Source organism: Tachypleus tridentatus, chromosome 6, assembly GCF_004210375.1.
Source record: "Tachypleus tridentatus isolate NWPU-2018 chromosome 6, ASM421037v1, whole genome shotgun sequence".
In the NCBI taxonomy this organism is placed as follows: domain Eukaryota; kingdom Metazoa; phylum Arthropoda; class Merostomata; order Xiphosura; family Limulidae; genus Tachypleus; species Tachypleus tridentatus.
In genome coordinates, this window is record NC_134830.1 from 61,264,219 (window position 1) to 61,276,721 (window position 12,503).

General features: G+C 33.6%; 1 protein-coding gene across 1 annotated transcript in view; it reads left to right on the forward strand.

The window, feature by feature from the left end:
* The first annotated feature begins 305 nt into the window (after positions 1 to 305).
* The window catches only part of LOC143252656 (integrin alpha-PS2-like), a 63,998-nt gene continuing 51,800 nt past the window's right edge, over positions 306 to 12,503 (forward strand). Inside the window, exons 1-4 of the mRNA XM_076505134.1 lie at positions 306 to 722; positions 2,202 to 2,323; positions 4,335 to 4,441; positions 11,345 to 11,465. Coding sequence (XP_076361249.1) covers positions 520 to 722; positions 2,202 to 2,323; positions 4,335 to 4,441; positions 11,345 to 11,465 — 553 coding nt within the window. The 5' untranslated portion in view covers positions 306 to 519. The remainder of the gene's footprint in view (positions 723 to 2,201; positions 2,324 to 4,334; positions 4,442 to 11,344; positions 11,466 to 12,503) is intronic.

Consider the following 12,503-nt stretch of genomic DNA (forward strand, 5'->3'; position numbering starts at 1 on the left):
AATGTCATAATGTGCTACACTGCGTGGTAAATTATCCAAACTATACAATACCATAGATGCAGATTGACCTGAGAATGTTTTTAATTACGTATCTTTCTAACGTTGTGTGTTGCTTATTTATTATTTGATATAATAAGATATCTAATGTATTTAATTAAAACAGATTTGTTTGGTTCAGCGATAAGATAATTATCTAGCCTATACATAACATTAATAAAACGTACTAGAGTACCACAGCAGTTTGTATAAATAAAGCCTTGTTATATTTGTGAGAAATGACGGCACATGGTAAGCGGTTTCAGTACGTCATAAGGCGTCCTGGAAACAGCGAAAACAAACCGAGTGCAGGGGCTCGCCAGAGTGAATATAGTGGTCGTTCGTTATGCTAAGTTTTTCAGAACGGAGTATGAGGCGAACGCAGTTTTACTGTCCTTAAGCTAGTAACGTAATAACGCCCTTGGACTGTAAAGATACCGCAGTAGAAGCAAACAAACTTTATAATTTGAATAGTAAATCATTATGTTTAGGCCTAACTTATGTAAAATCAAAATCAGAGTTTTAAACAGTGTTTCACAACAGATTTTTGCCTTCGTTTTTTTAATGTTAATAAAGAGGACATGGACGTTTAATGTAGATTTGGAAACAGTGTTGATTCATCAAATGCAACCAAAGTCACACTTTGGATTTTCTGTAAGTTTACACAGGACACAAGGTAAAAGTTGGTAAGTGTTCACTTTTAGTTCTGTTCAACTCTTACAAATGAGTTAAGAATATTGAACGCTGAAAATATGAGATATAAATAAGATTCAATCTGAGAATGTTTTAACCAAGGGAAGAAACTGTTGATTTAGTATAGCCCATCTAGAAAATTTCATTGATGTAGCTGAAGCTAAATTTTGTATTTATAATGCTAGTATAAAGGAATGAAGCAAATATTATAAGTTGCCAGCGTTTTCTTACTTCCCTTTTTTGTTTTATGTCTAGCACCTCAAATTACTTTATTTCGCATAATGAAATTCCATTTACTTCAAAATGTGTTTCGTTTGTAGTTGAGCATGTAATGTGAAACATTCAAACATGTATAATACAGGAAACTTTACACCCTAACCTTGACTATTTACCCTTAAACACAATACCCGTTTTTCTTCTTTTGGTTTTGGTTTTTTACATGCGACTCTTATACTGCTTGTAATCTGTAAAATTATTACAGTAAGAGTTGCCTCTGAGACATAGTTGATTACATAAAATGACTTGTAAAGCTTCTTAAGTGCATGTGTAAAGAAAATAGATCTACAGGCCTTGTACTTTTGGATTCTATCAGCCAACACTTTTCCGCTCTATCTCCTAAGCCATGTTAGAGGTCACTGTACCCTGACCCCTACTATCATATTCTTCCTTCAAGAACTGTTCTACTGTTCTAACGACATTAGTGTGACACCCCAAAGACCGCAAAATAGAGTCTGCCTCTATTCGGAACAGACGAGAATACACGTAGTCTGGTTTCTTCCCTCTGTGGGAACAAGAGAAATGTTTCTAACAGACTTTTTTTTTTTTTGGACTTCTTTCATAAAGCCTTTATACTGATAATTGACAGCAAAAAGTGGAACAAATTTTGCCTACTATACTAATAATTAAAGTTGTAGAAAAAAGTCAAACTTATTTATAAATCACTCCGAATGTAACCACACTGTTCATAAATAAATATATAAAACGTGTGGGAAGAGTTTCTACAGCACATGTCCCCGCTGCTACAGCGCTAAGTCTACGGATTTACAACGCTAAAATCAAGGGTTCGATTCCTCTAGGTAGACTCAGCAGATAGCCCATGTGGCTTTGCTATAAGAAATCTCACACACCCTACAACATATTCCTCATCCATGTTTGAACGGAAAATATTTTAATTAGGCTCTTTCTTGGAACTGTGGATCATATTCCTTTATCTCTTGTTTTATTCTTTCTGTCTACAAGATCTCTTGAGACATTTTCGTTAAAATAAGGAAAGCTGTAAAAAATTTTCCGATACATTTTACGGATGTTTTTAACAGTGCAGCTGCATGGAATAAATATTTAAGTTTTTAATAAATATTTATTGAAGAAAACTTCGTGATTACTATACAGTTTTTATCATATATTCTACTTTTATTCCAGATGCGATACTTGTCTTGCATATACTAGATTAATCTATTGTTTATCTCTTCCAGGTTGCTGATTGGTGCACCAAACGCACAGACGACTCAACCTGGAGTGACGAGAGGGGGAGCTGTTTACAAATGTGACACTGATAGGGCCAATGATTGTGAACAGATTTTATTTGATACCTCAGGTAAGCCTAACGCCATTCTTCATGAAGATTTAAGTGTGTTTTCTTATAGCAAAGCCACATCGGGCTATCTGCTGAGCCCATAGAGGAGAATCGAACCCCTGATTTTAGCGTTGTAAATCCGTAGACTTCCCGCTGTACTAGCGTGGGGCAAGAAAATTTGAAATCAGATAAAATTTATAAATAATTTCCACCATGAGTTAATTAACTCTTTGGATTCATATCCGTGCTTAATGTATATATATATAAAGATGTTTTGAATATGATGACAAAAAGTAGTTTAATTTCCTTCAACAAATAATTAATTTATAATCCCTCTGTCTGCGTTGGTGTGGGTGTATAGAAAATAAATTTGGTTTGTTTGTCATAATACTTTAAGAAAAATTTCGAACTACTGTATAACTATTAGTGGGACCATAGTCTTTATTTCGACGTGACATATGTGTTCAACAAAGAAAAGGGCGTGACTTTCTCTTATTTAGAACTAATTACTTCAGTATGACTTTCTCATTAATTATTGTGATAAGTAATTGAACTATTGATTTGCCATTGTTAAGAATTCTATGACTACAGAGGTATATTATATTATATCTATCTAGAGCCTCACTGTATTGTTGTTGTCTATGTGGTCGCGCCCGGTTAAAAGCTTATTCTGACATCTGTGTATATTGACAACAGTTCAGCAGTGCAGTTTGCATTTTAAAAAGACTTCGTTATGAGGTTGTCACGTCAAAAGTACAAAACGTATCTTTGCGTGATTTCCATAAATCACCTATCATACTAGACGACAGTTTCCCAACAATTTCATTAGTCAGATCGCTTTGAAATCCATAAGCAACTTGCCAACTTTGTCTTATTATTGATTATCATCCTAAGGATCTTAAGATTTTCACCTTGCACCAGGCATCGTACGTTGCGCCAAACATGCTCGCCCTTTCAGCCGTGGGGGCGTTATAATGTGACTGTCAATCCCACTATTCGTTGGTAAAAGAGTAGCTCAAGAGTTGGCGGTGGGTGGTGATGACTAGCTGCCTTCCCTCTAGTCTTACACTGCTAAATTAGGGACGGCTAGCACAGGTAGCCCTCGAGTAGCTTTGCGCGAAATTCAACAACAAACAATCAACTTTGTTTCAAATCGCTGCGTCGAAAATGACCAATAATTTGATTAAATATAGTCCTAACTCCAGCTTTTATTACCTGAGGTAGGAGTGGTGGATGGGTGGAAATGTAAGACGTATAAACGGGTTAAGTCTGAAATAAGTATATAATTACATTAATAGATTGCATTACCTTTAAGGGAACGACATTTCATTGGGGCCTAGGCCCCCCTAGCCTCCTTTCTATCACCAACCGTCTTGAGTTAATATTGAGTATGTGCATTTTCCAGAACATGTGTTTTACACCATCGAGGTCGGTGCTATCAGTCAGTTTAATTTAGTAAAGATGCCAGACGTAATTCGATATCCAACCTGTTTTTAACCTACATTATTGTAGATTATTCTAGACTAAAATAAGGATCGTTCAACATGGAACCAGGACTTCCAGTTTTTAGAAATTTATTATTCGTTATTTTCCTTTGATTTTGCAAAATGTTTAACTCCTAATTTTTAAGAAATATACAGATCAATGCAAAGTTTATTTTCCTGTGAGAGTACATTTTTTAACATTTGATATTCATAAATATTTATTAAATAACATTATCATAACTTGACAAAATGTATAAGTAAAAAAAATGAATTGAAGGTAGATTATTTTAATACTTATTAACTGTCGCCCCCCTCCCCCCAGTAGCTCAGCGGTATGTCTGCGGACTTACAACGCTTAAAATCGGGTTTCATTTCGATATCCGTGGTGGGCAGAGCACAGATAGCCCGTTGAGTAGCTTTGTGCTTAATTCAAAACAAACAACAACAAAAAAAACAACTAACTGTGATCAGAAAGGCTAATGCAATTTTATACATAGAAACCACATTGTCTAGCTTTAAAAAAAAGTTCTTTCTCTTACGAAAATTAGGTTCCGTTGAAAAATTCCGTGACAATACAAAGGAATATTTAGGTAACAAAACAAATCAATGGTTTGGTGCAACACTATACAGCGCTGGAGAGAATGGTCCGATTGTGGTAAGTCCTAATGCCAAGAAGTATTTTCAAATATTTTATAAAGTTAGCTTTAGAAGTAAATAACAATAACCTAATATTATTTTCGAATACTGTAAACTATACAATAACAATAATGGTAGATAATGATTATCTACAGATAATATCACACAGATACGTAAAAAATACGCGCAATTTTTTACTAATACCAATCTTCTTCTTTATAACACAGGTCTGCGAATTTAAACTACATAAAAGTTGTTTTGGTTTTTAGTAACGGACTTGTTATAACTCAGGTACGCAGATTTCGAAAAAAAATTTTCTATCACGTAAGGATTTTTTTTTTTTTTTTTTTTGCAAATTAGGGTAAAAATTCCAACTTAAATAAGATTTATCACAAATATAAAAGAATATGTTTTAACAACCTAATGTTGCCATAGCAACGAACAAAAAATATTGAAAAGAAAAAGTTAAAAGTGCACGCATAAATAAATGCTGTCCACTAATAACATGTCATGAGGCCAGTTAACTATTTATGTACTTGTGATGTGTTTCATGGATTCGGCCTGGCATGGCCTAGCGCGTAAGGCGTGCGACTGTGTACTTGTGATGTGTTTCTCATGGATTCTAGAACGAGCGTTAAGACTTTTACTGGTAACCCAATCATGTCAAAAAATAGGAAAAGAACATTGAAGGAAGAAAACATAGTATTTAATGAAGAATGAGAATTGCAGTACCACGTTGTTGCTGTGGAAGATAAAGTGATGTGTTTGCTGTACGACTCAATAATTGCAACAGTGAAGAAATACAATGCATATCAGCATTGTGTACCACATAAGGACCATAAATATGCTAAACTGGAAAGAGAATCCCGAACGTCTACACTTAAGAAAATGAGGGATGCAAAGCAGCAACAAGTATTCAAAATGATGTTAGGATCTGGAACTGAAATGAATGATGCAATTTATAGTGTAGTATATATACTGGTAAGAAGAGGTAAACCATTTAGTAATGTATAAAGTATAACATAATGCACTTGAAGTTGTAAGATGTTTAGATTCAGATAAGACAAATAAGTACAAACAACTACTTCTTTCAATAAGGACCATAACTGATCGACAACGCGAATTAGCCCTCAGTGTAATAGAAGAACTTTATACAGTATGCAAACGCAAAGGTATTTATTATTCGATTGCCTTGGATAAATCCACTAACATTACTGACTTAGAGCAAGTGTTATTTTTAATTCGTGTTATAAATACGGATTTTCATTGCTTCGAGGAATTACTCTCATCGGGTATCCTTACGGCAAGGACACGTGGAACTGACATCTTCACTGTCTTTAAATTAAAATGTCATGAAGGAAAACTGAATGCATGTAAGTTAGTAAGTGTATGAGAGTGAAACGGGAAGGATTTGTATCGTTACTACAAAAATAATTGCCAGATCCAGATACTTTGATTTCCTTTCATTGTCTTTTGCCTCAACAGAATCTCTGTGCCAGTTCGACTGCTTTAAATGACACATTAAATAAAGTTATTGATATTGTAAACTACGTTCTAGCAAGTGCATCACATCATCGTCAGTTTCGCAATATGTGCCATCTTGATGATAAAACATTCAGTGTGGATCTGCCATGTCATTCTAAAGTGCGCTGGTTATCACAAGGACAAATACTTGTCAAACTTTTATATTTGCAAAAACAAGCCACAAGATTTTGTGAGGAACTGAATCAACCAGGCGAATTGTCAAAAGAGGAATTCTGCATAAATGCTGCGTTTTTGTAAGATATAAGGTCAAACCAAAATAATCTAAATATTTTTGCAAGGTAAAACTAAATCTATATATGATGTATGGCTAAAAATTCAGGCATTTCGGAAAAAAACTGACCTTTTTTTCAAAGCTCTCCTTACCCGATCGAAACTTTCAGCTGAACTAACAAAAATAATTAATGAACAAGATAGAATCAAAGCGTTAAGGAAATGTGACATAAAACAATACAAAGCTGTTCTAGACTTCCTGATTAAAGAATACAATTAGAGGTTTGCAGATTTCAAGAAACATGATCTCACAGAGAAACTAACTTTTCAACCACACCTGGTTGATGTCACCAAAGCACCCAATGACTTGCAGTTGGAATTCATTGAGCTCTCAGAAAATAATGTTCTGAAGTCTCAATTTGACGCTGAGAAGGATCCCATTAAAATAAAGAAAAATGCTGTTGGATACCTACGTCTACGTCAACATGCTTGTGTAATGCTGTCATGTTTTGACACAACCTACTGTTGTGAATCAACATTTTCATTCATGATAAATTAAAACGCGTCTGAGATTTCAGATGACAGATATTAACTTGAAGGACCAATTAAAGCTACGGTCAACAATGCTGGAACCAATTATCCGATTCTTATCCCGCAATCAGCAGTCACAAAAAGTCATTAGATGGTTTGTTGTGTAAGTTTCCACTTATTATTAGTTCTATTGTCAACTTTACCAAACAAATAAGTGTCTCTTTTGAAATTTTATTTTGTTTAAAGATCTCATAGAATAGCAGGCTTTAATTAAAATTAGTCAATATGTGGAAAAAATATAACGTTTTGATGCCAGTTGTTGTCAGCATTTTAAATATAGAAAAATGTGACCTGGTTTAAGCGGAAATGGTTCAAATATGTAAAAGTACATATGACATTTTTGTGATGAAAAAAATGTATATTACTTTTGGATTTAGCGTAGAGGGATCACTGTAGAATATGCAAAAATTTCAAGACAATAAAACTATCGCCAGCCTGTGTAATCCGTGAGATCGGTATTGAAATGTTTGGACCTGGAACAGGTGTTTACCAGCAGTTTTATTTTTGTAAGTCTGTAGTTTTACTGCTACTAATAGAAAAACAAAATAAGATCTCGAAGTAAATAAACCCAACAAAAACAATATATGAAAAAGTTATTAAAAATAATCCTTTCAAATGGCTTTACAAATTATTTAGAATGCTAAGATAATACGTGGTCTATGAGTGTTATTGAATCTAACCATGTACCGCATATATTTTTTGTAGGGTGTATAATTTTGCTAGAACAACATATTTGCTTGCTGGTGCAAATTCTTTTTTACGATATCCATGAGCATTTGGGTTCCACATGTAGATCCTTATTTAAATAACAAAATTCAATCTATATTGCAACATCTCCATCACATCTCGGTTTGATATGGCCTGGTGGTTGGGACGCTCAACCCGCAAGATGTTGGCCGTGGATCCGAACCCCTGTCATCGAATGTGTTTGCCCTTTCACTCATGGGAGGCGTTATAATGTGATCGTTGATCCCACTATTCGCTGGTAAGATAGTAACCCGCAATAATAAACTAAAGGGAAGACAGCTAGTCAACACGCACCGCCAAGCTACTAGAGGACTATCTGCTTTGCGCAAAATTTAAAAATAAACCCTCACCCCTCTGGTGGCTCAGCGGCAAGTCTTAGGACTTGTAATAATAAAAAGCGGTTTTTCTGCACTAGCAGTGGGGAGAGAACAGATATTCCCTTGTGTACTATTGTAATTAACAACAAAGAAACAAAAAATCATATATGTCCATCATATTATTCAGGGGTGAACTGACATTAAAGAACCATCCTGGGCAATATCACTAACATGCGGCCCAGTATTTTTTCCCAGGTTTTATTCTGACTAAACAATGTGTTAAATGCACCAGACCACCAGCAACTGCTAAGTGATCCAATGGAACAATTCGTTCCTGATCATCCTTCACAGATATCATAATATAATCACTGCCGTAGTCTCTGCCTGTATGACATCACCTACAAATTCAACCCTCACATTGAAAGTTGTTATTGTGGGTATCATATATTTATAAAAATTCTTCATATTTGTGTATTGAAAACCTAGATAATAAGCAAAGGTGTTTTGAGCGATATTCTGAGGGTGTTAATTGATTTGCATAAATAAAGAGTGCACCCCAAAACTCCAAGATTGGTGGTAGCAAAGAACACAACAAAGACTCCACAGATGGTACCTGTTACATGTAAATCACAATGTATTTGTTTTAAATATCATTGTCAGCACCTTTCACAGTCTTAGGAGATAAATTTATGTCACTCTAGGAAGACACTTTCAGTCAACATAGACATTTCTATAAAGTTGTTTGTTTTGTTTGTTTCTAATTTTGGGCAAAGCTACTCAAGGACTATCTGCGCTAGCCTTCCCTAATTTAGCAGTGTAAGACTAGAGGGAAGGCAGCTAGTCATCACCACCCACCGCCAACTCTTGAGCTGTTCTTTTACCAACGAATTGTAGAATTGACCGTACCATTATAACTTCCCCACGGCTGAAGAGGTGAGCATATTTGGTGCAACGGGGATTCGAACCCGCGACCCTCAGATTACGAGTCGAACGCCTTAACTCACCTGGCCATGCCGGGTCCTGTAAAGTTGTACCGCCATATTCTAATTAATACTTTACAGTGTTAGTGTTCAGTATGTTACTGAACTCATAAACACATTTGACCAACTTAAGCACTGGTGAATAGTTCTCTCGTGTCACTTGTTAATAAAATGATAAAAACTCCCGGTTTGAAACAGATAAAGATGGCTAAAAGTTCCAAAAGTTTAAGAAAAACAGTTTATTTGTTTTAGAAGATAAAAAAAGAGGACTTCAAATATTTTTATTATGCAAATAAATGAAACAAAATACTTCAGTGATATACTGTACATAAAGTATGTCTTACTTAGTCATTTATTAGGTTTTGTTTGTAATTAATCACAAAGCTACACAATGAGCTGTCTGTTCTCTGGCTACCATGATATCGACATCCAGTTCCTAACTCTGCAAGTCTGCAGACATGCCTCTGTGCTATTGGAAGGCAGTTTTTAATATTTTATTTTTATTTTTACGGTTGAAACACTATTTAAATGAAATGTATAATCTCTATATAAGTTACCATAATATCTTACACTGCTAAATTGTAGACGGTTAGCACAGATAACATTCACGTAGCTTTGCGCGAAATTAAAAACAAACAAGCACTTAACTATATATATATATGTAATATAAAGCAGATTTAGTATTAAACCAAAAACTTACTATTACGCATAAAACACTGATACCCACATATCTTTTCTAATATATCATTAGGATGTTAGCTTTGTGAGATATAAGCTATTATGGTGTAATTCCTTCAGGTATAACTTGTTAGTTTTGTTACGTGTAAGTTATTATGGTGTTCGTTCTTTTAGGTTAAGTTCTCAGATGTAAGTTATTATAGTATTAGGAGTGTATAATTAGTTTCACTGAGGAATCTACAACAGGATAACGACATTATTCTCCGGATAGAAAACTACTGTGTATTTGATTTCGAATCTATTAATTTGTTACTCTAACATCAGCTATCCTTGATGTACGTTATTATACATTCTATCACACATTACAAATTTACATCTACAAAAATTTTTTATTATCCTGTAAAGCCCTCTCCAAACGTTTATAAACAGGCATTACGTCAACTGAGAGGATACTCAACTAATAGTTCATAGAAATTTAGTAACTTTAAGTTGTAATTTTCTAGTGCATTCACTTATAACATTTTAGTATTTTTAGTTAACTTGCTACCACAAGTAGCTTCATCAGTGTTTTTAGTCACTTTAAACAGCTTTGTTTTTATCAGTAATTGTTAATAATAACATGTTTGTTGGAGTTATCGGTTGAAAAGAAATGATTGACTTTACAAGATAAATAATTACTCTGTTAGTGTACAAAATGCCCCATGATAATGTTAGGCTACCTAAAAATAAAATTGTATATCTAAGTCGAAATGCTCCGTTATAATGTTAGACTGCCTAAAAATAAAATTATATGTATAAGTAGATGTTTATTAGTAATGTAATGTTAGTTTAGATTTGCTTGAATAAGATTGCGGTGTGTTGATATTACTTTACATATGCAATAATTAAATTTTGAAACACAATTTCACAGGGTGTTAAGTTTTGCTAAAAATACAGCATATGTAACATTTGTAAAACAAGTCATCAGAGTGTCATGTCTACTAAAAATGTAGTGTTAGGCTGGATTTGTTAGAATTAGTTCTAAGAATATTATAATTACTATGAATATCTCATTATATTAGCTTTGCTAAGTTGTGTCAATTTAGGACGTTGAGTTGGTCATAAATATGATAATTGGTTAGATTTGTAATATAACATATTTGGGTGTTAATTTTCGTTAATATAAGTGATCAGATTAAATTTGCTTTAATAATACCCTAAAACATTATACTTACTGGTAAGAATTGTGAAAATTGATTTTTATATGAAGTAGTTAAGATCTACCATTTGATGGATATATGACATGATATTCAATTTGTTAAATAACACATTTTACGCGCTATGTTTCTGTTTATTAAAGTCATTTGTCTAGCAAATTGGGTAGAAAACAACACTAGGATGCTAAAATATTGTTAGAAATGCATGGTTAAACTGTTATGACTATTGAAATACGATGCTAGCTAGGTTGCATATATTCTAAGAAGTATGTCATTACGGTATTAATATAGTTAAGGCGCTAATATTGTTAGAAATACGTGATTAAACTATTAGTATTATTTGAAATACGAGGTTAGGGTACTAGTATTGTTGAAAATACCTGTTCACGTTCGATTTATGAATGAAACTGTTAGGCATTAATATTTTAAAAATGGATCACTAGGTTCATTTTTCATATGGGTAAAATTCGCTAAAATATAAGTTATATTCATTAAAGTACTATCTTCACGTTTTTAATGGCGTAACCTGAATGTAGAAGTACTTTATATGAGCCAATTAAAATATGAACGTCTTCTTTCAAAGTTTGCATTCATTGAAAGAATATCGTGTATGAGCTAATAACTCAAGCTGGCATTGATCACTACTATATTGTTACAGGCATGCGCACCACGTTACGTGTTGTCCTCCAGTGACTTCAGAAGGCGGAGCCCTGTTGGCACGTGCTGGAAAGCACGAGGATCCTTCACGGGGTTTGAAGAATATTCTCCTTGCAGGAACAGTAAGTTAAACAACAACAACAACAATATAAAAAAAACAAAAAACGTTTCTTTAACTGTTGAAAGACGTATTTATTAGTTAACTTTATCATTTATAATTTCATTTGTTAAAAATTTTAGTTGGGCTTTTCGCTGAGCAAGATCCTACTAAACATGTGCATTTCATTGGATATGATTTTTAAATATGATTTCTAGCATATTTGACTATTTTGTAATTTTTTTCTTTTAGTAGACTTAAATTTCTTATTTTTTCCCGGCAGTTTTATATCTGTTTGTTTCTAAATATTTTAATATTTTTTTAGCCACAGCATGGTGGCTCATAGAATGGCTCTGAATATTTTTCTGAAGAACAAACTTTTAATTTATATCTCCATCTCTTGACCGATTTGAGATCTAATTCCAACCGTGGCTATTGAAAATCCCTTCTTGTTTTTCAAGTATAAACTTTTAGCTTTTCGCTCCATCTCTTGACCAATTTGAGATCTAGTTGCTGCCGCAGCTATTGAGAATTCCCTCTTATTTCCTGGTAATTTTTTATTTCGTTCTTTTTCAGACTGCGTTTCTCTGGGAATTTAAAAGAAGTTTCTCCAGCTTATACATTTGCAAACTTATTTCAGACAGTTTTTGATACTGTCACAAGTCCTTCAATTTTTATTGAGCTCAATACTATAATGAGGTATTTGCCATGGTTATTTACTTTAGGAACTATGTTTAGGCCTAATTATCCCCCCACTTTTTCGAACATATTATATACAGGACAATAAAATAAACAAAACTAAATAAAGAAACGTTGCTTGATTTGTAATACTTATGTTAGCTTTTAAGAATCATTTCTTTGATTATCAACCTTACATTTAGTTCACTTTCTTCATAGCAGAATTGATATTATATATATATATACATACACATCTTCAAGCATTAGAAAAATTAGTTATACGAATTACTTAATCAAGTACAAAAATGTATAACTCTGTAGATGGATAATTACAATAATAAAACACAAGCGGCCCGGCATGGCCAGGTAGTTAAGGCAATCTGAG